At 35.3% G+C, this 27,826-nt stretch overlaps 2 protein-coding genes and 1 long non-coding RNA gene across 10 annotated transcripts; 1 reads left to right on the top strand and 2 right to left on the bottom strand.

Moving 5' to 3' along the window:
- Window positions 1–4,929: 4,929 nt before the first annotated feature.
- Window positions 4,930–12,464, bottom strand: LOC108004337 (integrin beta-PS-like). 4 transcript variants are annotated; one of them, XM_062087354.1, is made up of 16 exons: window positions 12,102–12,464; window positions 11,814–12,019; window positions 11,502–11,732; window positions 11,322–11,424; window positions 11,084–11,254; window positions 10,906–11,004; window positions 10,671–10,835; window positions 10,432–10,590; window positions 10,199–10,330; window positions 9,777–10,076; window positions 9,174–9,395; window positions 8,977–9,093; window positions 8,708–8,900; window positions 8,506–8,648; window positions 5,931–8,426; window positions 4,930–5,773 (listed from the first exon to the last, which is right to left on the bottom strand). In XM_062087354.1, exons 1-15 carry the CDS (start codon window positions 12,246–12,248, stop codon window positions 8,352–8,354), a joined length of 2,463 nt encoding a protein of 820 aa, XP_061943338.1. In that variant the 5' UTR covers window positions 12,249–12,464; the 3' UTR covers window positions 4,930–5,773; window positions 5,931–8,351. The 4 variants fall into 4 exon arrangements, with proteins under 4 accessions (XP_061943338.1, XP_061943337.1, XP_061943336.1 ...); XM_062087353.1 differs by having other exon boundaries at window positions 4,930–6,175; window positions 6,300–8,426; XM_062087352.1 differs by having other exon boundaries at window positions 4,930–6,171; window positions 6,300–8,426.
- A 3,278-nt stretch (window positions 12,465–15,742) lies between these two features.
- Window positions 15,743–27,757, bottom strand: LOC108004338 (mothers against decapentaplegic homolog 3). 4 transcript variants are annotated; one of them, XR_003696205.2, is made up of 7 exons: window positions 27,558–27,757; window positions 21,579–21,787; window positions 21,063–21,286; window positions 20,761–20,984; window positions 20,326–20,639; window positions 18,869–20,246; window positions 15,743–17,106 (listed from the first exon to the last, which is right to left on the bottom strand). XR_003696205.2 is itself a non-coding variant. In XM_017067164.3 (7 exons), exons 1-6 carry the CDS (start codon window positions 27,755–27,757, stop codon window positions 19,978–19,980), a joined length of 1,440 nt encoding a protein of 479 aa, XP_016922653.1. In that variant the 3' UTR covers window positions 15,743–17,106; window position 19,977. The 4 variants fall into 4 exon arrangements, 2 of the variants coding, with proteins under 2 accessions (XP_016922653.1, XP_061943343.1); XR_003696206.2 differs by having other exon boundaries at window positions 19,555–20,246; XM_017067164.3 differs by having other exon boundaries at window positions 19,977–20,246.
- On the top strand, window positions 21,783–24,476 carry LOC108004340 (uncharacterized). Of its 2 annotated transcripts, XR_001767217.3 has the most exons (4): window positions 21,783–22,318; window positions 22,401–23,279; window positions 23,365–23,589; window positions 23,777–24,476. It is a non-coding gene; the product is annotated as an uncharacterized LOC108004340 (long non-coding RNA). The 2 variants fall into 2 exon arrangements; XR_009833458.1 differs by having other exon boundaries at window positions 23,365–24,476.
- Window positions 27,758–27,826: the final 69 nt, after the last annotated feature.

Here is a 27,826-nt window from a genome sequence, read left to right as displayed (position 1 = left end):
ATGTAACGAGTGAGATAGATTCTTATCGTACTTCGTGATTATAAATAGAAATTGATTCAATTTCAAGCATTCCCAATCGTCTATTCTTCGCGCTACGATTCGATTCGCGATATGGATCAATAATTTTTGAGAAAAATATCATCGCGATTTTATTATTATCCACAAATCTTTTCAATATGCCTGTGAACAAAAACAAAAACCTCTATATATATATATAAAATTCCAATTCCAAATTCGTAAAACGTTCCATCCCCCCTCCCCTTAGGAATTACGTTACATCGTTCGATTTACGAGAGTTCGCGCTTCGACCGAAAATTTCTCGATCAGTCATATTTCACGGTAATTAGTCGAGGAAGATTGTTCAGGGTTGAGTCGAAAGAGGCCGAGGAAGGCCTCGTATTCTTCGTATATTAAGAGAGTCCCTCGGAACCCACCATCTTTATGAATACGAAATGAGGGCGCGTTGGAGAGGGCCCGAGAGAGTGGACGGCTAGAGCCGACTCGATCGTTCGACTCTCGCGGGAAAAGCCCTCGGTTTCGTAATAAATTGGGACGGAATCGTAAAGAAGGAAGAACGAAGGAGGAGAAGGAGAAGGAGGAGGAGGGCATGGCAGACGAGAGGTCCGACCATGAAACACTCGGCTGGCTGCCGATCGTTAAAGAATAAAGAATGGTAATATTATGCCTCGCGGATGCTACGCTTCGAGAGAGAGAGAGAGAGAGAGAGGGGTTCGTGTTGGCCCCGAGACGTGGTTCGAAGAGAAAGGCGTGGAAACTACAAAGTAAATTCGTCGATTAGCCCTCTCCTCGGGATAGATTAATTTACCACGGTAATTTGTGCGCGTTCGAGTACGAGTGCATCGGGGAAAGAACGATTTTTCGACAACTGTTTTCTCGTGTTCTCTCGATATCTGGGCGCGAAGGTTGTTGGTTTGTGCCTCCATGGTTAAAACTCACCTCGGCTCGAACGAGGGATCCTAAGAGACACGCCCTAAGAGGAGAGCGTGGCGGTGGGCTTGGGATGAGAATTTTAATTTAATTAAGATAGACTCACGTTATTAAGACCCACGTCCAATCGGGAAGATTAGAATTCCTTCGTGAGTCGGCGACCTTTCCTCCTTGGGAAAAGACTGGAGAACTCGAGTTCTTGGTGGAAAGGTTCTCGGGTTCGACGGCTCGTAAATAATCGTTCGGAAATTTTTCCGTTCGGAAAGAAGAATAATGTTGGATGGAAGGAATGTCCACGTATCGGATCACGAGTCTGTCATACTTTATATACCATATCCTGTTATTAATGTTCAACCGATATTTACACAACCTAGTGCGTTACAATTCGCGTTATATCCAAGTTTCCGTGTTAGAGAATTATTTTGTATATATGCGTTTATGTATTTACCTTTGAAGAATTTATCGTCGAATTGATCGGCTCGTGCATTATAGATCTCTCCATGCTTGGAATTACCAACTCCGACTAATACGTCAAATTACGCATTCAACGGTTTCTCGTTCATTCCACCGCGTACTATCGATCCAATTTTCTTCAAATTCATGGGATAATATCGAGTCGAAACCGTTATTTGTATATCGAGGAAACGAATAAATTCTGAATAGATAGTTGGCCGACTCGGCCGAGATACGATCAAGAGTGTCGGCGAAGGCGTCGTCGAAGTAATAGAGAACGAGATACAGGGACTTGTCGTTCGTCGTGCACGGTAAATGCAAAACGTCAGTTTCGTGACAGCGGTAACATAGTATCCGTTGTATACGATTGTAGAGAACCGCGGTTCTCGGCAAACGAAGCGAACGATTAATTTAATGCCCGAAGCCACGCGAGATCCGCGTGTAGGCGTCGCAAAATATCCCTTCGCTTTTGACGCGTTCCTCGCACAACCTCGATTATTATTACGCGAAAGAGTCTCGAAGCTTTTCTAATGAACACGTCAAATCCAAAAGCACGACCCGTGCACTTCGTACATTCCCCTCGAGAAACAAACTTCGATTACCGGGAACCCCGCGAAACTCGATCGAATCTCTGGATATCTACATCGAACACGCGTTTTCTTTCACTCGCAAGTTTCGCGCATAACAGGTGGCAAACGATAGAAGGGTATCGCGTTGAAGCTATATATTCCGGTTAATCGCTTCTTTCCCCAGTTGTTTTCGACGAAACCTCCCTCTTTTCTTCCCTCTAATTTACCCTCCGATTCGTTTCCGAATCGGGAAATCGGGAAGGAATAATTGGAACGATTCCGAGAGGGAAAAGAGGGAGGGGAGGAGAATTTTGGAATGGAGGAAATGACGAAGGTTTCGAACGTAATTCCGATCGAATCGAAAATGGCTGGCACGCGGTGAACGGTGAACGGTGACGCAGAGTCTCTCTCCGAAACTGTCGTTATTTATGTGTTTGGTGAGGCGACACGGCGTGTGGGTGTCGAAACCCGGTGAGCGCCACAGGAGCTCGCGGGCAACGTGCCGCGTGCCCGCGTGGACGAGTACCGGCGAGTAGCAACTGTTCCCCGAGTGTCCCCCCTCCTCCAACAAATGCAATCGAATCGTCTCCAATCGTCTCCAATCGGACCTTCGATTTTATTTCGATCGATTTCTTACATTGAACTCGAATGATCGGTACATATAAGTAGGGACTGTTTCTTCGGATGGGAACTAATGGGTGAAGTCCGCAAAAGTTTTTAGATAGGGGAACGTTGGTTGGAACGTGGACGTGTCTCGATCGAGAGATGGCATAATCTCGACTTCGCTTCTTCGACTTCGTCGCGACGTGGAAGTGGAATGGCGAATCGTGAATCATTGGGCAAATTTGCGAGTGCCATCGCGTTCGGTTTGCAGGGGCGTGCATTTGAATAAAAACGACAGTCGTGCATCAGGATACGTTGGTACGGAACAGGGGGCAACAGGAATAATAGGAAGGGTGGCATGGGGGACACTTAAGTGACACCGTCCCGCAAAGTACCAATGTCCCCTTTATATTCAAGAACATAAGCTCGCAAAGTTATTGGCCCATTCGGACCTCCTGCCTCCACGAAACACCGTCCCGTTTCTCATTCGCGTGTCTGATGGCGTTACTTTGCGCCCTCCAGTCCCACCCTTTCCTCCCCAACTTTCTCCCAAACCATCTCTCTCTCTCTCTCTTTATATCATCTCTTCCTTCTTTCCCCCCTCCCCCACCTCCAATCGAGTTATCTCGACTCTTTTGAGACATCCGCAAAACGACCACGAACGTAAAAACGATCGATTCGAATCATCCATAATCGTATCCATCCGAGAGAACGAGTATTATATATCGTGTATAAATCGTGGTTTAAATCGACGACAAAAGATTCTTCTCGATTTATTAATGAAATTACAAGGTAAAGATAAATATCGAGAACAAGTGTTACACGTGTACCGCGATTGCTTTTAAATTAACCAGCGTTTCTTATATACGGCTTTTAAGTAATCGCGTCCGAAAGTCGAATCGTTTCTCTTAAACCGTATAAATGTTAACCGAGCGTGGTTCGAGGCCTGCTCTTCACTCTCGGAACGATCGAAAAATCTTTTTCGTAATGAAATTTCCTTCGGGGGTCAGACACGTCCTCCGGGATGGTTGATTTAAAATTCTAGCCAGGGAGATTCGGAATAATGAATCGGTCGGTTCCATCGGACTTATAGATTCCCGTGTAAAGGCTGAAGGAACGTTTCGCTCGGCTACTGGATAGCGTGGAATATATATATATATACACACATATATATGTATATATATATATATATATATCTCCTAAGGCAGGAGGACGGAGGAGAAGAGTTCCAAGGGAGTAAATGACAGGCCCCGCTGGCCGCTTCGGGCCCCAGAGATGATTATTTTGATTAATTTCTCCCGTCATTCGGTAGCCGAGTCGTGCCGCCGATATATTCACGTGAAACACGATTCGCTTCTAATTTCGTTGTAATTGAAATCTATGCGTAATTGGAATCGAGCGAATAGAAAAACAGAGAAAATGGTATCCGATTGATAAAGGATAAAGAGGACAAAGACGAAGAACGGGCATGAAGAAATATGCGGGAAATACGAAAATAATAATTGGATAAAAAAATTGGATGCGAAAAACGCGAGACAGTGGCTACGATGACGTAGTTGCTCGTCATTCTTTCATCGAGAAATTACGTACGACGATCATCTCGCGTCTGGGTAATTCGATCTAATTCCGCGATCCACCGGTGATTTTGGCTATCTTCCATAATCGAGCAGACCCGCCTTACGCCAAGAAACCGAACCCGTAATGGGCTGGAATTAAGAGGAAACGTGCTCTTCGCTAATCTATTAATTCCTATACACGAAATTACCACAGGGCGTCGACAGAAACGAGTTTTCGCGAAACCGCTTCTACCGTGTATTCTCCTTTTTTGCTGTTTCGCTCCCTTTACTTTCTCTTCATTTTTCTCTCTTTCCCTCTCTTTATACCTCTATATCCACCTCTCTCTTAATCCACAACGTGTATTATTACGTAAATCAACGATTATCGGTTTACTACTTATTTTCGAAAACTTACTTTTACTGTCGAAACTTGTACGCGATATTGGAACATAAGAGGAGATAGAACACTCATCTTTTCGAATCGTGGATTGGCATTTCCACTTCACTAAAATTACCGGAAATCCTGATTCGAAAGTCGAGAGATAAGAATGCATTCTCAAGGATTCTGGTTAGAACGGACTTATCTTCCAAAAAGAGGGAACATTTGTCCCTTGTCCGACTTATCGTGGTCGCTACTCTTCTATTCTGATTAACAAGTCCACTTTCGAATATTGCACGACGAGAAATAGATTCGTTCTTCGCTGGTAAAAGAAAGAAAGAAAAGGAATTTTGAAAAGGATTCCTTGAAAAGATATTAAGATAAGGAAATAAAATAAGAATAGGTAAAAAAAAAAAGGTAATAAAAACGCAATTATTTGTATTTACCTATAAACAATTGGATCGTTCGATCCAACGTTAACTAAAAGTTTGGTTGGCGCGCGTGGTAATTAATGTAAACGAATAACAACAATTACGAGAAGGTTCTAGACAGGGTTCGCGATATCGATCAAGTTCTCGAAAGGCGGCCGGTGAAGAAAATTGCTCACATTTCTTAGGATAGGGTTGCAGAGTGCAACACGCGTATTTCGTTTTTCGAAAGCAACGAGCATCAAGCTTTCAGGCCCTAAAGAGCAACAACGAAGAACGGACAGCAGATCCGGCGCTGACGCTCATTACGATGATTGGCAGATTCAATTAACGAGCAGCCGGGCTCCAGCACGGCGGGGTCGCCTCGGCTTAACCTCGACTAAATATTATTAATAATAATCAGCTCATTACCGGCTCCATTAATTATCCGGTTGTATATACGAGTTATACAGCCTCTAAGAACGCACCAGATTCCATAAGATTCGAACCGATATCCTCGATATAATCGATACGAAACAGTTCACTATCTCGTTTATTAGTTAGCAGAGTCGTTAGGATCGCGCTAATCGTAAGATCGAAACGTGGCAATACGTTGCCAACGAGTTTAAAAAATACTTTACAACAGGATATTAAATCGGCGGAAAGAATCCGACGATTCTCATTTTCCCATTAAATCCGATCATCGAGCGCTAAAATCCTTCTGCTTCTTTCAACTTTTTTCCTCCAAAATGATCTTGAGATTATATACAGTCAGAATTCAATGTATCCGATCGATGCTTTCAATGTATCCAAACGATGTTCGATCCATGGTATATCGATCGTAAAACTGCTTTCGAACTGTAAAAAAAGTGAAAGAAAGTGATGTATTCCGAAATAGTTTCGTGTAGTTAGTAGGACTGGAATATCCGCTTAAACGGCAGAAGGAGGGAAAAAAAAAGTGGAATATTAATCCATTTAACAAACTCATTATCGATGAGATATATCGAACGTTTACTGTGCGCGTCGGCGGTGCGAACGTGCTCCTCCTATCCTAAAGGAACCCCGGTAATATTAGCGGGTTGGCACCCCTGCGGCTTGATTTACGGGCGCGCACTAACGAGCCTCGGCCTGCGTCAAACGCGAAGAGGTGGTGCAGCTCCGTTCACCAACTCTCGATCGTCCAACAGCGCTGACTGCACGATACACCACGATCGGCAGTATCGCCTAAATTTATTCCATGCCCATCAACCGTCCAACTATCTAAGTACGATGCGAACAGTCAATTCTTCGATGTATCATAAACAACGTTCTATTCGCGAAAAAAGAAACAACGTAGCGAAAGATCTCGTATCTTTCACTCGAACGCAAAGATAAACTCACTCACGTTTTATCCTTTATTTAGAATCTCTTCGAAATTATATTTCGAAATATAATTGCCATTCATTCGTGTATCGACGTATCTAATGCCTCTGAAGTCGGAATGATCGGAATGAATGCATCGAGAAGAAATGAAAATCAATCAAAAGGTTGAATCCGACAATATGCCAAATGACTTGAAAGCTCGGAACAGGCCGACATTGCCGGCCCCCGAAGGCTGATTGGGTCGTATTTGGCTGTAATTAAGGCACCGGCGGCGGCCATTAGCAACCGTGAAAACGAACAACATTGTTCCGCGGGCGAAATATGAAACGGTGCCGTTCAACGCGAACTGATACTATAACCAAACTTTAAAATGATGAACCGAAATCTTTACATGGAACTAAGATGTGAATAAGACGGAAAATGCACTTATTTATTTGTATATTTTAAAAATTTTAATCGCGATATATGCCTAACCTCCAATTCGCGACTATTGTTACGAGTACACTGGCCTTTGTCATGGTACAACTAACTCCATCTTAAAATTCCATAGAGTCAACAACTATGGTAGACGTGAAAAGTAATCGTTAGTTCGTAAGAGATACACGTGAGGCCGTGGCTGACAGATCAGAACGAATACGACAACAATACTGTTCGACTCGCATAATTGGCGCCATGGGCACCCGGTGGGAGCATCTCACGGCAGAGCGAGGTGAGACGCCGATACAGGATGAAGAGATTTACAATGTTCCCGACCGTAAAATAATCAATAAAATCTGTACAATGTAAAGAAACAGACGTGCGGCAATGATTTAGTATGCGGAGCGCCGGCTCTGCTATTCTCTCCTTCCTTCGACTGTTTTTCTGTGCTAGACTTAAGGCCCGATTACGCGGACAAATCATATTCATTTTATGAAATTACGTTAATTTGTTTCAGAATTCTAAGAAAAATGGTATTTTTATCGTTTCCAATATTCCGAAATTAAGTGTTTTTATCAAGTCACGAAACGGAATATTGGCGTGATAATTATGATTTGAAATCACGTTATTTTTTGAAAAATACGATTCAATTATTATAAATATAATTGTATTGTGAAGCTAAATGTTTTAATATGAAAAAAATGTTAAAAATATAAACAAAAAAAAGGGCAGAAAAAATTATTAAAAAATTGCTCATTATTCGCTCGAATGACAACTATTTAACTATTTACTTGCAATTACCAATCACGAATGACAAGGCGTATCGAAAGGCAATATCGAAACAAAAAGTCATCGAAAATTTTGTGGCATTCCTTGACACGCCTTTATCTTTATAAAACAAGCACCGCTGTAATGAAGACCGAGGATATAATTAGGGTCGAGTAATCAAGTCGTATGGGCGGATTCAATGTGGGTAGAGCTTTAGGTTTCTGGTGGGAAATACACCGAGTCGCCGCAGGGTTTTGCAGCAGGAGCCGACTATGGTGACGAATTTACGAGCTCCTTACAAGGCTGCCTTCTTCGAGCATAGCCAGCAATAAAGTACGAGGCCAGAGGATATTCGAAACAATCGTTGGAAAGGCCAGGACCTATCTCCACGCAAAATCCTCGGATCAAATTTAAAATTGATTTATGAACGATCATTTATCGATTTTTGTCTTCCCAATCTATTCTAATCGCATTTATTTCACTTCCTGGCTGCACCTAGCTCGCGAAATATTATATTTTACGCGCGCAAATTAATTGTCACCAACGAGTTCAACGAAGTTTCAGACATAAGTATCGCAAAATAGAGGATTGATAAAACTTGGAAGAATTTTGCGGAAAAAGTGGAAAGGTAATGAATAATATTTTCACTTACAAGATAGGAATGCAGGAATAAAAGTAGACAGAGATTGTTTTCCAAGAAGATTGAAAGGATAAATGTTTTATCTCTTCGACTAGAAACTGTCTTCTCACAAAGCAATTAACCAACATGGCGTCGTCACTCTCGATTTGAATATGGTGGCGCTACCTATCGGAGCGTCTACCATTTAATAAAATAGGCTTCTTTCCATGGAAATATTTCGCGCACCAATTCGTTTTATGAAAATAAATTTTATCTGATCGTATTCGTGTTGAATGTCGGATTCTTGAATGTAGATGTAGCTTCCTTATAAAGCGGATTATCCCTCTAAATTAACAAATATTGCATAATTAGAATAATATCTATATTTATAGATTTAAAATAAAAAAATAATAATGTTGTTTACCCTATTCCACTTATTAGCCAAAATTCGTTCACGCTCGAATTTTTTAAATTCGCGATTATCGCGAATCATTGTTAATATCTTCCAAGTAAGAAGAATCACAAAACCGATAATTACAGTACTAATTATTAATCCCACAGCAACACCTACAATAATTCACTCGATATGATACGTAGTATCATTGATTTATTACGATTCCACTTACCAAGAACGTTAATAGGTACAGGACATGACTTCTCTCTCTCAGCTAGGATCTTGAATATCTTAATATCCCCTCCAGTACCGTCTCTGTAATATTCGTACTTGAACACAAACGTGCATCCAGCATCCCCAGGAGTTCGACAAATACGAGCTCCGTTTTCTTGATCTTTTTCCGAATCTTCTACGATCTTATCTACCTGTTCAATTGAAAATTGCATAAAAAAAAATTACCAACTAATTATGGAGAATACATTCTAAAGAATGTTGTCTCACAATATCTATTTGATGCATGCATTCGTCACATTTTTCACTTCTAGCAAGGGGACCGGATTTGTGCACCACACATTCGACGCAATTCTTCAATTGCTCGCATCGTTGATCAGGACATACCTAAAAAAACGACTTTTACCTCTTTAATAAATATATAGATGTATGTGTATTCGTATATCGTCGAGCGGAAAAAGACTTACGGGACACTCTTCGCAATACCGGCCGGAATATCGAATATTGTCTTTTTCATGACAATAACAGCTACCGCAAATGCAGTCACCACGTCCGCTACAAATCTCCATAGTTTGGCTGTTGCTCGAGATGCATGTGCTATTCGTTTCTCTGCAATCGCACATCTCGCCACCCCATCCCGGGAAGCAATTGCAAGTACCACATTCACACTTGCCTCGCCCGCCGCAAACCTTAAACGCGCAACAACAACGTCAGATGGAATAATACACGTAAACACGTGTAATTTATCTATCGCCTCCTTCGAAAGGTGCAGGTTTCCTTAAAAGGGAAATTACTCGAGCAATTTCGCCATACGAATAAACGATTCCGAAGTAAGTTTACGATGCACGAACCGTACGTTTCCTCCGTAACCGATGACAAGAGGTAAATATCAATTTTACCCGCGTTCTGTGATACTCTGTTCTGTGCTATGGAGAAATCGTTTAACTGTCATTCTTCTCTTCTACTTTAAAACATCTAGTTACAACTATTCGCGATCGCGTATACATCCCACGTCGTAGAAAAACCATTCTTTTCTTCCTGAAATGTAATTGAGGCAAATATTCACTTACTAATCCCTCTTTGCGTTTGCAAGAGAAATTATCGCATTCGCAATATTTCCCGTAGAAAACTTCTTGAGGATTGGGACGTTTCATGCACTCGCACACACCGCACTTGCAAACTCCGTGATCGCTACAAATTTCAGTGGTCTCGTTGTTAGCCTTGCAATCAGCCATAGCAGCTGCACTCTCCGCTCTGGCATCGTTTCCTTCGCATTCGCACTGCTTCCCATAAAAGCCATCATCGCAGGAGCATATACCGCAAACCAGAGTACCGTTTCCTCTGCAATTTTCCGAAGCTGGCGTGTATCCCTACGTTTTCATTCGAAACGTGCGAGAAAGAAAAACGTTTAAAGTTAACGTATACGCATAAACTACATATAAACGTAACTATTTTAATGAGAAGACTAGCGTTCAATATGTATCGTCTTTACCGGATGTCCTAGCCGTTCGCAAGGACAATCGCATGCAACGCTCAGATCGATCGTCAGACTTTCGTTTATACCCCTGGGTTTAATGTGCATACTTGTCTGCCATTCGTTGGAATCCTTTGGACATTCGATCGCCTGCAGTCGAGAAAAAATTAATTATAATTCTCAAATATTCGCAAAACGATATGATTCACACGGCGCAACGTTCGATGAATTTGCCGATTTATGCAAATTACCTGTAACGTTACTTCAAATTCCACCATATTCCCCACTCGTAATCCTCCGCATTCTTGTCGTTCTTTCAATTCACCACTTTTATCCAAACATCGTGAGAAATATTTCACGTCGATCATTTTTGGCGCATCGTCCGTCATTATTATGGTGTTGACCAGTTTCTGAACAAATTGTTAACATTTCGTTTTATATGTATACGACAACGTGTAATAATACTTAGAAATTGATTCAAGGAGAATACCTCGTATTCTCCACTGACTAGAGCAACTACGTTTTTAGAATTCCGTTCTATCGTTCCGATAGAAGAGCCTCTGATGCTTCTACTCAATAATTGATACGTCTCGTTTCGATTGCTCGTAACCGCAAATATGATGTTCATGTTGTTCTCACGAGCTACCTTGTTGATCTTAATCGATAGTGAAAAATGTAATCGTTAATTTAATATTTCAATTCTTGGGAAAGAAAGATTTGCATACCTGAGATATAGATGGATAGTCTTGAAGAAGCGAGTACGTGTAGAACCCTTCTGAGTCCAAATGGCAGAGACAATCATTGGGCTCGATGATTCCCGCAAGCTGAAACGCAATCGTGTTTTTATTTTTAAAGAACAAATTAAATTAAAGCAATCTTTACGTCCAATTATGTTTTACATACTCTGCCATCTCCAGCGATGTGAAAATTAGCGTCTGTTGAGAAAACGATAAAATGTCGAGCATTCTGCCGCCAGCCAATCTCCTTGGTGCAAACCATCGCTTGCATCATCGCGTCAAGTCCACCCTCGGGTGAATCCAAGTTACCAGACACCGGAGCTTCTTGTACGCGCGTCTGAAAATTAATTAATCAAGAGATTAAAGATTAATTGTTATGCAAAAAAAAAAAATGACAGAATTACTTTAAAAAGAGCAATGTTTTCGGTAAGAGGCATCTGATTCTTGTATCCGTATGGTGGTGCGCATGGTTTCTTAGTTTTATCCAAGTTACACGGTGATTTCAATCTGGAAGGGAAAATGGTATGATGGGTGATAAAGTCGTGACGATATTGATGAAACGTGAACGTTAAACTTCAAGATACTTGTCCGGTTGCGTACTGGTCATAGGTAGTACAACTTTATCCACGAAACTACCAAATCCTAGGCGAAAATTTGAAGTCAAGTTTCGCATAGCTTCGGCCAATTGAAATCCCAATTCTGATAATTGATCCCTGTAATCCTCCATGGACTTTGATAAATCCATCAGATAATACAAATCAACCGGATAATCCTCTGCTTGACTGTATTTTAAAGTCAATCGATATTCCTCGCCTATATAAATAGTCAAATAGAATTATATTATTTCACCAAAAGGATACAATTTTATTTAATCTCGATTATAGATATACTTCCCTCGTCTGAGTCTCAAATCAATTTTTTGAGGTTGAATTTGAACAGGATCCGTGCCTTTCGTTAAGGACAGTGGACGATTTTCGAGAATCAACATTTTATTCGCCTCAATTATCACGTCCGACGCTCGACACCAATGATCACCTTCGTTTGAAAATTTTTCTCTGGTGATACAGCGAATCAGTGGATTGTTCACGCTTTGATTAGAGACCTAAAAAAACAAATCTATTATTATTTTATATAACAAAGCGAAATATTTTTCATAAACAATTGTAATAACGATAATTATGAACCGGAGTAGAACACCAAACACATCGCGGGGTTTGCAAGCAATTTTTGCAAGATTGTTGAGATGCACAAAGGATTTCTGAATCTTTATATTCGCAAAATATAAATGAAGAAAATTGTACACAAAAAAAAAGTATCGTCCAGCTGGTCATTGTTTTAAATATTAATTTAGTTTTAAACGAAGCGAAATGTGGCTGGCCACTTTAAAGGATATAGTGGCATTCCACGGAAATATATCACAGATAAAAAGAGTGTGCGTCATTAGGTAACTATTTTCTCTGACGATTGTATTTTAATCAGAAAGTGAACGTTAAACAAAGAAATTAAAGCATCACAATTTATTATTAATTAAATTAATACGATATTTAGATGAAGAACATTTTAATAAATAATTACGCGCACATTATAAAAATATTATTATGATATATATTTAAATATTTAATTTATTAAGTTAAAATGTGATATAGAGTGACATCTTTTAGCTAGTAGAAAAAGTTTTATTTATCTAGTACCATAGTATGATAAGTACGTGCAACTTCTATACCATGTTTTAGAAATGCAGGTATTTCTAGATATAAGTTGAAATATGGCAGGAAGTATATTCAAACGTTGAAAGATGGCGTAACAGAAATGAATCAATATGTAAAAATTAGAAATGTAAAATCGACAGTGGTGAGGAAACAACTTGAGACGAAGGATTGTGTACCTTCGGTGATCGTCTCTTTCATCGGCAAGTTTCGCTTACGACGGTACGTGTCTTAATGCGGAATGTAATTTTACTTTAAATTAATTATAATTTTAAAATTTTTCTTTCATTATACATAGGAGTATTATTGTTGATTACGTAAGAGGACAGTCAAGAAAATTATTTTATTTATTTCATTAATTTTTAGCTAACACAACTAATGGACTTCATCCGTTAAAAGTTTAATTAACAAAATATTGTATCAAGTTTTTAAAATTAATCAAAGAAGTTAATTAAAAGGATGTCAGAATAAAAAATTTATTAGTCTATCTTAATTGTCTATCTTAATAATGTTCTAGTGTGTTCTTCGTGTGAATTTTATAGGTTAATCATGTCGCATATAGTATTTATTATGTTAATACGGAAATAATTAATTAAATTTATTTTATTTGAACTTTGTTCGAATAAAAATTAAATTTCAACAAAAAATTTCATAGTATAAGATATATTTCTTTATTTCATATATTATATCGGCGTATATAACAACATGTACAAATAGAATGATAAATGTGCCGCATGATTTTAAAGAAAAAGCATATTATGGCTGATAATATCCGAACTAATAATATATCATTCGAAAATATTTTTCTTGTACTATAAGATTCTTATTCCTTGGACTTTTTTAACAGAAATTTATAAAACTAAAACTAAGAATAAAAATGTTACAGTAAAATTGAGTGTTTATATTTTAAATAATTTAATCTTTTTTTATTTTATATGACACAAATAATATTAAGTCGAAAAAATATATATTTTATTATACTATCTATCAATGGCTGAAAATATCCTATATGATTACATAAAGATAAAATATAGAGATAGATAAAATAAAAGATAGAATAACATTTTATAATTTTAAACGGCGCCAAACCGTTAATTAATCTAACGATGTGCATTAGATTGTTTGATGTAATGTAATACTAACTTTACTTACAAAATGATTTTTGTTTATATATTTAATAGTCACTGCGTTAATGATGTGCGACATCAGTCGCACTTTTTGGTAACCTCAATGAAATGTCATTGCAAATCAAATAAGAGCAAAAACAAACGGATTCACGTAAATCTTTATATTAAGGAGATTACAACATTTCATATATTATCTTTTAATTCACATTAATTTTTGAATTTAACAAGGGTATGCATTCGTCATTTTATATCACCACAATTTTTATGTCATTTATTATGTCATTATTTTTCATGTATTTTTAATTAAAAAAATTAAAATAAATTAATATGAAATGTAATGTGAAAATAATTAATAGTGAAAAAAATTTTTTAAAATAATAAAATATAATTTTATAAACAAGACACTAATGCTATCATTTTTTAAGAAAATTTAAATATTAATATAATAATAAGTTTAAATATAGATATACTGTTTAGAACAAATATATTATTCAAATTTTTTAAGATAATCATCGTTTTTGGATGTAATCCAATTCTACATATGCTTCATTTGTGAATTCAACATCTGTTTCTTATATAACAAATATATATCTGATTAATATAATTTATATTTTTTTTAGAATACGAAGCAAAGCCTTGGTGTAGAGATGTATCTGACTCCTGCCACTCTTTATGCTCTCAGATTATCATTACAACAGGTAAAAAAACATATTTAACTGTTACAAAAAGATAAACATTATGTAATAATATATAATGTGATATTTTTTTAAGTCAGAAATATTATAATTTAATTCGTTTGAATCTTATATGAAAAAAAAATTAATATATTTTTTATCACAGGGAACCGTTTCGTCTGTATTTCGTAGGAATATGGTCGAACGTAATATGACCAAATCAGCGTATATCCTTGCAACTGTTGGCCTATCTATGAGTATATTTTCTGTGAGAAAAATGTTAACCTCTAAACACGGACGTCATTTATAACAAGTTTATTAAAATCAGCAGCAACAAATACAGTTCTAAAAAGAAAGGGAACGAAAAGAGAATAGATAAAAAAGAAAGAAGAAAAAAAATATCAGGATTCATCATATCTGAATCATTATTGGCAACGGAAATTTTTCATCGAATTTTAACATCTTACTCATGCCGAAATGTATACTTATTTTATATCGGAAATCGGTTGTCTTGTATTATTGAATTAATCTTTTATGATCGATCTATTATCGTCTCCTAAATATTGAACATTTCCTAATGTAGCATATTAATTATAGTAAACTTATATGCGATTTCGCATTTTAATACGTACTTCAAAGCTTTAAAAAAAGAGTTAAAGCATTAGAAAATAGAAAAAAATTGTATTAAGCGTGCAATAATATAATTTCGCTTAAACGATAAATCGGCAATTGTTTTATATTTTGAAGCTTTTTATTTATTTGATCAATGTCTCGCAAATATTTCGCATATTTCACAAAAATATATATATATATGTACGTATAATGTACATATATATATATAAATATATATATACATATATTATATATATATATATATACATATAAATGCGATTTTGGACGGTAATTTATAAGAATTCGATTTAAAAATGTTATTTTCTGAAATGCAAAACCAATTTTTTGTTAAAAGAATCTTACTGCAATTGTTGCTGTTATTAAGTCACGAATACTACTAATAATCAAGTTATATAAGCGCAACATTGTGCACGTATATAGATTGTATTCATTATGTCGTAGTCAAATGATACAAAATTTTTGCTACACAAAGTTGAGTCTTTATTAGAAAATTTATTTTTTTTTATCTCCTAATCCCATTAATATTATGTTCCTATAATTATAGTAAAATTTGTGATATTTGTAGACATGTGAAGATATTGAATGAAATTATTAAAACACATATTTGTGGATACATTAAATTTTTTAGCATTGCCAGGAATAGTTTTTCCATAATTATGAAATAATAAAAAGCGACAAAATGATGTTTATTAGACTTATAACGTATATATTTATTTATAATTATTTTACAGTCTCACACTCTATATTTCTTGACGCAATCTCATTCATACATTCCTACGTTCGTCCTTCCAACTTTTTACTTTTAATTCGTATTCTCAAAAATCTCATCCACACCAGGGAAACATCGACCGATTTAATCGTCGTCAAATACATGTATCGTACGTAAAAGAATTTCACGTCATCTTAATATGTAAAAAAATATTTGTTTTGTAGAAATTATTCTTTAGTCGATCCTTCCCTTTGTGTGCATGCAGCTATTAGCACACAAAATATATAAGTAGCTATAGAATTAAAAATACATAATCGTCGGACCGCTCGATTTTTCGGCAGGTCAAGACATTAAACATACAAAATGAAAAAACATAACAATATAGTACGATTATAACAATAATAACAATTATGAATTTCCAAGAAAGAAAGCACGACAGCGTTGATAATTTAATAATTCGTGCACGATTAAATCACAACTACTGTAAACTAATCGACTCGACATTCTTGTATTTACAGAAAAAACTTTGGCAATTGCTACACTTAACATACTTTGGCGAATTAAAAACGCGTTTCTCAATGGTCTGTCTCTCTTCTTTCACCTTATAGACATATTTTGATCTTATGCTAACATAAAATGAACGAGTAGGAATCCGAGGACAACGAAGAAAAATGAGGACGAGTTCTTCGATTCCTCTAGTTACATTTCCTTAATTAATACGCTAATGGCAGTCTGGCAGAGAGGCAAGTGGTTGTTAAATATTATATCAATAATTAGAAATTTTAATTTTTTTCATATGCGAGACAGTACCAATTACTATGAATTCTGAGAGGTATGAATCTTATATCTTGGTAATTAACAGCTATTTTCTTTTTCACCTCTTTCTTACTACTATTCGATTACTCGAGCTGCCCGACGATATTGTGTTCGACTTTCACGAAGTGTATTTAATACTCGGTTCTTTGTATTTGAAAATACAATTAATTTTAAATAACTTTTTACCATATTATCAATCTTTCCTCATGAATTAAGTATTAGATGTATGCTGATTAAAAATAAAAAATATCCTCGTAAAAGACGAACATATTCGTGCCATTAGGCTATGTAATTAAAACACTATCTAAGAATCAATATAATATGATTTGAAATCTTGCGTCTTTTAGACTATTTTTTCCATAGCTACTGCCCAAGCTTGTCCTCTCTTCGATATTCTTCTAGAATTGGAGTGCAACATACAGTTGGAACATTATTCATTCGTCAAAAATTTGTAATTGGTAATTTCACGAATCATCGTTGTCACTGTCATGTCTCTTGATCTTACGATGTAAAAAAAGGTAAGTCTGTAAACAGTAAAAAGAAAAAAAAATTAGAATAGATAGAATAACAAAAAATTATCAGCTGCACAATACGAACAAAAAACGTTGAACGAATCATGATAAATTTTACCTATATAAATAGATAAATCACTCATCTTTACAATATAAATAGTTAAATAGTTAATTTTTTTCATTAAAACGATTAAGATATTATTAAAAAAATAAATTTCGCATTTACAATTATTCACGACGAAGTTTTCTTACTTAAATATTAATTAAAACATTCGCTTTTTTTTTTACTTGATATAATTTATACAGATTTATTTATAAATTAATAAATTAATCAAACATTCGCTATTTAAAAATTTAATTAAAACCAACATAAAATAATCGATATTGAGGCAAAAAATTGTAAAGAGAACCAATTTTTCATAACGTTTCACGTTCTTGATAAAATTGAATTTCGCATTTTATGCGTACAATTGGCCCCCATCATACGTAAAGACTCCACAGAAGTCATGCATATATTATCTTATTCATTAAAAAAAAAAAAAAAAAAGGAAAAGACAACTGAATTTATGCAATGATGCAAGAATGTTCATACATTGATATAAATATATTTTTTGCAATATAATAAAAATACGCAACTTCATTATCTCACTTTATTCGTATATTCTACGTGAAAGACGTTAAAATTTCTAAAAAATGATTCTTTTGTCTTGGTTTTAATTTCAAATATAAAATATTTTATAAAATCTGCAATAAAATAGAAACTTTTAATACACTTGACTCTGAAACAATTTGTAAATAAATTTAAAATAGTATACAAACAATATATTCGATATATCTAAAAGTATCTCACATTCAAGGCCAGACTATTATTTTTCTGTATTCTATCTTCATGATAAAATTTTTTTGCGTTAACAAATTTTTAATTCATTATATTTTTCGTATCGTTTGAAAACTGTATGCGCTTATCATGTATTCGTATAAAGTAATAATTTTCGTATAAAATCTTTAAAAATGCATTATTTATATCTTTTTCTATTTTTTTCGAAACTTATATCGGAACATATATATATATAATATATATATATATATAATCGAAATGATTAAGATTTTCTTCGTAAAAAAACATTGTTTATAATTCTATACAACGAACTAAACACTTTTGCAATAATTTCTCAATCAACAAGTGTTTTGTTATACTGAACATCAACACCTAAATGTGTAGTTTAACAATTCAAGCGCCACGTAGCATAACAGCGTTGCTCGTGATCTACATCGAAAAATGCCGCAAATGCTAGTTTTTTTCTATGCTATAAGCATTAATAAATAAAAAAATTTTGATAATAATTTTACATTATAAAACACAAATATCTTAGCGAACCCATAACTGTAAGCTATAATGTATCTAAACATTTTTCGATCAGATTCTTGCAGTAACTCGTAGCACTCAAACGGTTAACATGTGCTATGCAGCGCATAAAGTTTTGGACAATCGATATTAGATATACGTACATAGTTTTCTCACTTATTAGTAAGTATTGATCAATTTTTTCCATGCGATATCAAGTAAATAGATATTTTTGTCTGTCACAGACTTCGTGCGCTTAATAATTCTATCAACGTTAAGAAATATAGCGCTTATTCTTAATAAGAATATCGATTATCATATCAATATAAGACACCATAATACACAACAACATTTTCAATTTCAATTCAAAAATGTTTGTTCAAACGTTGTTCGTACTATGTGCTGAATGATTTATCTCAAATGATTAACCATTCATTCAAAACCTTCAAATACAGTAGAAACATAATTATTCGTCCTGACGCGATCCATTGGGAGAATATAACATTCTGGTCCATTCGAAGATGTAGTGACGTTAACAAATCGTGTAAATAGTTACGTACATATTGAACACTGTAATCTTTCCTTATCATTATTATATAAAAGAAATAGACTTCATAGATGTATTTCTTTTTTAACGTTTTATTCGTAGGAAAAACACTGACAATGACTCTGAATAGACCAGTTAGAAACTTTTCAACGGGTATACAAGTTTTACCCATTCTATAGAAATTTTCAGTTGACTATAAATTGTGTAAATGTACATAATATGTATCATTTTGTAAGGTTTAACGTATACTGTACGATTGGAGTGCTTTAACAAGCGATAAAAATATGTAAAGACTGAGTTTTTTTTTAAATGTAATATACATATATATATATGCACTTATATTTGTGATCATAAATATAAGCAAATATGTATATATGTATATAGAATCGCGCTTGTTTCTCATACTCTTAATTCGGTTAAAATCGGATTTGTAACCCTGGATCGTAGCACTATATCCACACGAAAGTGCGATAAGTGAGTCAAACAATATCTACTTATTTTGTTATTTAGTATTCTTGATCATAATGTTCCAGTTTAATGAAAAAATGGTTTTCTGTATAGGTGATACCTGTGTGAATGTTATTTTGAACCGGTCTTGTCTGCACTCTTTTGCCCACACATCGTCCTTTCCTTATCTTCATAGGAAACATCGATGAACCATCGCGATTTGAGCACTTGAACATTCCTATAAGCTAATCAATCGCCAGTTTTATTTCCATTCGTCCGATCGAATGCTTTCCTGGCACTTCGAACGCGAAAACGACTTCGTATTCCGTACACTTTTCAAGGTAGGATACACATACACGCTTCATGAAAACAGTAATCGTATATTTTTTTTCTTGCACTGTTTATCACTGTAGTCGGTGGTTGGAAAATATTCAGATAAAACAATGAATCCGCGGTAAGAAAAACCAATTTACACAACGACGATGACGACAATGACAGCACGCAAATCGTCCCTGTTTTCCATCAATGAGAAAAGCATACAACCTTATGACATCGAGGAACAGGGTAAACGCGGCGATCCCATCTGCGTGAGTACTCTATCGAGCCACTGTAATGGACCATTTAAATGCAACTCGATCCAACAAGGAGTCGACGTCACGGTTTGCCGACGATATGCCGCTCCCCAACCTTTTACAAAACTCATTCTGATCGTACACATTCGAGTCAATTGATACACAGCTTCGAATCCTTGCGAAACTGATTGCGATAACAATGCCGCAAATTCTTGATTGTTGAATATCTTCAAATTGCAACCTGTAAGGAAAAAGAGCATCTGTAAAATATGCTTCGATTTCTTTATTAAAGAACATTTAACATTGAATTATATCCTTACCGGGTGGTATTTTACAAACAGTGGCTGGATGCCAACCATAACGTTGATTACAATTAGGACTTTGCACGAAAATGCTCGAATCGGACAAACATTCGGCAAATACTTCACCACCGATATAGTATAATCTAGCTCCTTTTCCGATATGTCGTCTCGTCTGTTCGACCACGGTATTTCGGTTTACGTTCGATAGTAAACCCAAACAGAAACGTTCAGAATTACTGGGATCAGTGAATCCGTCCACCGTTATGCTCGGTTGCGATGCATGAAAAGTCTCGCCTACTCTCGTATTTAGTTCATAGTAACTTATTGAACACCTAAAGGAAAAAGAAGCAAGATAATAAAATTATAAAAAAAATTGCTTCAATCAAGAATCAATCAAATAACAACTCGAATTTATTTGGCACAAGTAAATATAATTTATAGAGGATCTCTCACCAAAATGCTGGTTCACAGTACATCACTGGTTGTGCATCTACTGGACTGGGAGACAAACGCGATAAGGACATATTATCGTTGTGATCCATATTATCACCATCTTCACTTATATATCCAGGAGGAGGAGTATCAGCAGGTGGATCCATAGATCCAGGTGCCGGATGTGGTGAACCCTGAACACTTCCTAGACTACCAACACTAGCCGGACTTGTTGCCTGCATACTCTGAAGGAGAATAAAAATTTTCAATCCGATATTTTTCGGATGTTATTACTCGAAGGAAACATATATTCGATACTAAACCTGCATTCCTTGATATGGATTGTTCGGTGGTTGTTGTTGTTGTTGCTGTTGTTGCTGTTGCGGTGATTGCGGTATACTTTGTTGATTATGGTGCTGGTGATTTAAAGTCGCGTGGAAACTCGTGTTTTCTGGCACACTGACACTGAGCTCCTCGATGGAAGTGTTATAAAGGACGGACTCGTCCCCGGCTAAGTTATGCCGAGGTACGAGAATAGCTGGCAAAACTGTAAAGTTTTACCAATAATAATCATATAATCTTCTATTTTAATTTTTGTAAAAACCGATTAATGATACATCCATCATCGTAAATGATGATTTTAACGATGGCTTTTTATTAAAATAAAAAGCAATGATTGAATTGAAATCTTGAACGAATATATGTAACGATATATATATATATATATTAAACTGACAAAAAAACAATAGGTAAACTAAAAATGTGTTCTCAATCATCTAATACGTGTAAATATAGACAAAAAAATCATATGCAAAGTCATTGAAATAAACAATCTATACCTGGTGTTTGTATTCGTTGATAATGGTACGGGTTAATGCAGACTTCGTCCCGTTTTTGCGTAAACGCGTACTCGCAATGCTCGATTGCTCTTAGTTCGTGGTGCGATTGCAAATCTGGCCAACGCCAAAGTCGGCAATAGATCACGTGCGGCAAACCTTTGCCGCGCACTCCTTGGACACCGTTGTCTCCGACACCGCCTGGGCTAGGCCTTTCGTTCAAAAACAAAACAGGAGGAAACGATCGATCAACAAATCAATCTTATCTTATCTCTCTCTAACATTAAAAAACAGTCTTAATCGACGAATGGATTCGGCGAATTATCACGCAACGCTCTCACGATCTGTCCCCGCCTCCCTCTGATTAATAATTTTGACGTGATCGCATCACGCGAACAAGTAACCCCGAACTTTAAACAAAATTGAATCCTATATTGATCGCATAATTTAATTTGAAGAAACGAGAATTGCGAAACAATGCTCTGCGTTTATTGACTGTACCGCAAAGAGGATAGGATTGCCGAAACATCAAAGTTGGGCGAGTTGGGCGGGAGTGCTAGGCGCGAAACCAAGTCGTAAAACTCTCTTTAATGTAAGTATAGTATGTATACGCTCCCAACCAACTTCCTTCTGCTTCCTTTGCTCCCTCTCCCTCTTCCTCGTTCGCTTTAAACTCTTGCATTCGCGTCTGCCGCGCCGGAAGCGGTGGCGCCTACTGACAAAAAGAAACTACTATATATTAGGTATAACATTTTTCTCTTGACAAGAGTAACTAACGAATTGACTCGTTTGATCGAAAATTGCAACGCATCGTTTCTTTTTCAGATCTCCATTCCGTAGCTTTCTTGAAATCAACTGACTCGAACGAACTCGGGGGAGATTCACCGGAAACGAAGGAACTGATTGCTGTCAAATGAAGGAAACGCGAGGTGAATGATCAACGCGGAAGTGGCAGTACAATTTTACCCTATTGGTAATTTTACAATTCTGCCAGTCGGATGTAAATTTTCAAGAAGTTTGCAATTAATTGCAAATAACACGAACCATACAAACTTACTATATTATACACATATCGTTTCCGTGTCACGATTCTCCAATTTTTTTTTTCTCGCTTCATCTCGCCGATTCTCCATTTCTCCCCTTCTATCCAATCTCTCTCTCGCTTTCTCTGCCTATCAATCCGTTCATTATGTATAGTCTACATATACGTGTGACCCTCAATTGAAATCGCTCAACACTACTTTTCGTTACATAATAATTCAGAAACGCTCGCACGGAATTTATATGGTTGTTTCCTGCGCGATCTCGATCTCAATTTCAGACCTGAATTCGCGCGTGGAATATTATCACTATGATCCACCATGCTTGTCGAATGAACTACTACAATATCATAGGAGAAAGTATAGTTTCTGAAGACATCGAACGCTAACATTCGAATAAAGTTTCATATTTCATCGCTGATGATCTCACCATCGATAGCAAATAAACGCGGCGCTCAAACGAAACGTAATAAATGTCCGAATCGATTTTTAAAATGAAAATGACCATGGAACACGTACCTCCTATACCGCAACTTTACGATTTTTTAACATGATTTACGTTAGTCGGAAACCATTCGATGTTCCACGGAGCAGATAACATAGACGAAAGTAGAAAAACGAAATCATCACTGGTATCTTTTCGGGAAACGTTTAGTATAAAATCGTGAGTATACGATTGCTCCATCTCTTTTATCCAATTGTTACATATCAACAATGATATACTGACAACAACATCATCGATTTTTTAGCAATATCAAGTACCTCCAATGTTTCGATGATCCATCTGTACGATGCCCGTGTGCCGTTTATCGACCATTTTGAAAGATGTCCCGTACGAGCCACCGCGCGTATCGCATCCAATCGAGAGTCCTGTCGATACATCGACTCAGCAATCTTTCGATCGATCGATAACAAAAGCGACTAATATAAGATTTCAGACTGGTCCTTCGATAATTCGTGAATCGTCGACAAAGGTAAGGGAAGCGATCGTTTTTAGAAAGTAGGATAAACGCGGTCACCACGGAAGAAAACAACAATGACGCGTAAATTAAACGGAAGAAGAGAGAGAAAAAAGCGCGAAATCATGGCTAGACGAAATATTTCTATTCGAAAAAGAGAAGAACATAACGATCTACGATCTCGTTTCTTCTACAATTTCAGTCATCTTGCTGACGCACCGTTGCCTACTCGAGGACAGAGAATCGCGTCACCGTGAAATTCTTTCCACGTATGCATCAAACGAGAGGCGCGACTTAATCGGGTTTAATCGTCGATTGCACGGACAACCAGACGGAGTGCGCTCCCACGTTTTTTAAAAGGAAGAAAGGAAAGAAAACAGACGGTACGTGAGCTGTACTCGCTTATTCGCACTAACTGCGATATATATATAGCGATCCTTCTCATCTCTCTTCGATTTACATATGCACATATTCATGTGTTATGGAAAGACAAATAAGAGAGAAAGAGAGAGAGAGATACGGTGATTGATCATTTTTCTATCTTATATCATTTTAGTCAATTTTATTTAGCCATTATATATCCAAATAAAAACAAAATTTGCAACAGATGGATAGCTATTTCGTTTTCGAAAATGTGAAAGTACTTCGAAAGACTGAGTTTTGTTCATTGTGTAGAAACAAAGCAAATTTGTTAACGAAGTATTCGATTGATAGACAAAATCCGACCTATCGACTTGTCGAATATTATCGAGTGTTAACGCGATGAAAAGTGTTTTATTGTGAAATATAAGAAATTTTTGATTATTATATCAACATTGATAACAAGTTTCTTTTATAAAATAATTAAATAAAACAAAAAAAAAGTTTTAATAATAAATCAATTAACGAATTATAATGAATTATATCTTGAACGAAATTATTTCAATTCCATTCTTGCATACACGTATAATGATTTATAAAGATAATTAAAATACTTATTAAAACAAAACAGCTTTTACATATTTATTCATGCGTCGAAACAATCAATATTTTTCTATAAAATTTTTCAATAAAATCGTTTGATGCAAATCGTAATGATACATCCTTTGTCTCTTATCTTCAAACAACTTGTGAAATTGTACAAAAATAACAAGATCATCAAAAAATGATCACATCTCGTAAGTTCTATGAGTGCATTCAGAAAACATGATTCGACGAGAATTGACACGGTATTACGAACTTACGTAATTGCCCCTACTACAAGTCATGCTTTTCTCTTGACGAAAAAAATGCGTTGTTGCGAAATCTGTGTCATTCATTTTCTACATAAATATCCCTTGTTGTATCGATTGTGTTACGTAAACATTGATTAACCTAGGTATCATGGAGAAATATTCTCGATAAAGTGTACAATTCTGTAATCCAAATGGAACATTTTTATCAAACTCCACCGATTTAAACAAAATGGTACAACTCTGTTTCTTTTGGATTTAATATTTAATGTATGAAAAAATTAAGCTTTATGATAATACCAAATAAATTTTTTTTTCTCAAATAAATAAAAAACAAATAATAATGCACAAAAATTTCACTCAACAAAACACAATTTATTCTTTGAATCTTTCTTTTTTTCGTTTTTACATTTGTAGTGAATGATTATTTAGGTATAAATAAATAACTAATATTAGAAATAACGTATTTCGCGAAAATTCGTATTCAGAGAAAAAAGTAACATGAATAAAAAAATTTTATACTACAAATCTATTGATTAATCTATCAATTTATCTCTCATAAATATCTATCTATTTTTACTGATAGAGAACAAAATCGGAAGAATAATTTCGTAGCATTACAACAACTCGATCGATGTATATGCGTGACAAACAAGAATGTAATTTCCTCGAGTAACAATCGTGAATTAGAAACGTATCCGCGTGTAAATCGTAGCACGAAATCAAACATTAGTTAATGATCAAGTATTTTCCAGGTAGATGATTATTTAATCGAAAAACGACATCGTATAGAGTCAGATAACGGAATAAAATCGAATTTCCGGACGGTATCGCACGCGTACTATGCGATCTTGATCGATCGAAAAAACTGCAAGAGAGAGAGATTCCCTAACGCAACGTCGAGAAATGGAAAACATAATGCAAAGCGAAACGAAACGAACCGCGAAGCAAACACATTTCGTTCAAGTTACAAAAGGATCTGCCTTTCTCGATGATAGACTTTCCCTCTCTTCCTCGAATATCCTTGAACGCGCGACAACATGGCTAGGATTACTATTAATAAAATCGTTACGAGCTGCGCGCCGAGCTACAATCGATTTCGATATGCGATTTATTCGCGCAGGCTGTTTCGAACGCGTATCCTGATTAGATTATCGATATTTATCCTATCATCGAGCATAACATTCAATGAATTAATAAACAGTATATATAACATATGCGAAAAAGAATTATTACATCACAAGTATTATATTCTTATATTATCTCATATTATCAATTCTAATTATTATTAACACGTCATGTAATTATTCTCTAAATTCTATCGCGATATCATTTCTAACAATATTTTTTAAAATATGTAGAATTATAAATATCACGTATAATATGTAAGTGATATATCCATTTGTGAAAAATACTTCTGTTAATGATAGGTCATGTAAATATACTGAGAATATACATGCTTCTAGTACACTGATTACTGAACGAAAAATAAAATGATTGTAGTCACAAAGAAAATACTCGTGTAAAAGGATAGATCCTATAGCAACGTGACTCACACGTGAGTTTCATTCACAGCACCCATTTCAATCGAAACAGATGTTGCATACGTTGATCACTACTTATTTTAACCGGAAACGCAAAAAAATAACAAAAAAAAAAAATTTCGTTTGTACCATTTTGCATATCGAAGATTGTTACGCATCGTTTGTCTACTCATTTGTTTGCGATCACATCTTCGTTAAGATTATTACATAACTACTAAGATAACGATGTACAATCGGCACGTACAACTATCATATTGTCTATTGCATTATACCTACAAAAAATAAACAAATAAATAACCATATGTCATAAATAAAATATTGGATTTATTTTAATGTATATTAATTATTACAAAGTATTTCGGATAATGAATGTATCAATTATTTGAAGTCGAAAAGAAATTCAAAATTCTTTTGAAATTCAATTGAAAAACATTTTTAAACTTTTATTTGAGATAAAAAAACATTAGCATTAATTCCCAAAAATATATGAAAATAGAATTATATACACGCAGATAAGCATTTGCATGATTTTAGATCGATTAATGCTATTTATTAATAATTTAATAAAAAAAAATCAAGCTTAGAAAAATGATACATGTAAGAATTTCGGAAATATTATCAATTGATAATATAAGTCAAAATATAAAAATTTTTATATTACATTTCTTTGAAAAAATACATATTGAATTTATGCCGAATTGTAGTTGAAATTGTAGTTGAAATCGATTTTAAAATTTAAAGAATTTTAAAATTTACTTCTTTTCAATATTCAAAACTATATTGATTAATAATCACTCATCTCTATCGATCACAATTAAAATTATAATACTACTAGAAATAAAACTCTTGTTATAATATAATTATGAAAAAGTATATCATAATTAATAAAATATCGTATTTGATTTTAAATACATAAGAAAATGAAAAATCAGTTTTCATTTACAGTTTTCAGCAGTAAAAGGAACTGTCAATGAATATGAAACGTGACATTATACATACAAATTCATGATACGTATATATGAACTGCAAAGTACACGCGATTTGCTTTCTATTTCTTCAAATTTCAATTTACATGATATAAATTAATATAATGCTCAAAATCTTTACACTGACATTGTATGTATTATGAAATATACATGAAAATAAATAAATAATAATACAAAAAATATAAATTCCATCAATTGTAATATTTATGTACACACAAAAGAAGCATGTAAAATAAGCGTACCTCGGTATAGTAATGCACTTAGTGTTGCAACTTTGCGTAGTAATAGCCTTCTCGAGCTCGTCGAGGCCGGTGGACTTTTTTAACTTCTTTACAAGACTTTTAACAGCTTTTTCACTCCATTTGTCTTCTCCTTCTGCTTTTTTCCAACCCAACAATCGCTTAACGATAGGCGGGTTAAAGCTGGACAGCATCGAAGTCATGATTTAAGCTACGAGAATTACGCGCGACCTGCATCGGGCTGTTTCGACGTGTTACGACACGAACGAATT

The sequence above is a fragment of the Apis cerana genome, linkage group LG1, assembly GCF_029169275.1.
Source record: "Apis cerana isolate GH-2021 linkage group LG1, AcerK_1.0, whole genome shotgun sequence".
NCBI classification, from domain to species: Eukaryota; Metazoa; Arthropoda; class Insecta; order Hymenoptera; family Apidae; genus Apis; species Apis cerana.
This window is presented reverse-complemented; position numbering and strand designations above follow the sequence as displayed.

What these genes read in the sequence shown, in the direction of transcription:
- LOC108004337 (XM_062087354.1), bottom strand. Translation starts at nt 12,248, where the DNA reads ATGACCAGCTGGACGATACTTTTTTTTTGTGTACAATTTTCTTCATTT. An exon ending in GTGTTTGGTGTTCTACTCCG is followed by an intron (nt 12,020 to 12,101) that starts GTTCATAATTAT and finishes TTGTTTTTTTAG; the next exon opens with GTCTCTAATCAAAGCGTGAA. An exon ending in GCGAACGGCTAGGACATCCG is followed by an intron (nt 10,077 to 10,198) that starts GTAAAGACGATA and finishes ATGAAAACGTAG; the next exon opens with GGATACACGCCAGCTTCGGA.
- LOC108004338 (XM_062087359.1), bottom strand. Translation starts at nt 27,757, where the DNA reads ATGACTTCGATGCTGTCCAGCTTTAACCCGCCTATCGTTAAGCGATTG. An exon ending in TCAACGAATACAAACACCAG is followed by an intron (nt 21,287 to 21,578) that starts GTATAGATTGTT and finishes AAAACTTTACAG; the next exon opens with TTTTGCCAGCTATTCTCGTA. An exon ending in TGTTTGTAAAATACCACCCG is followed by an intron (nt 20,247 to 20,325) that starts GTAAGGATATAA and finishes TTTTCCTTACAG; the next exon opens with GTTGCAATTTGAAGATATTC.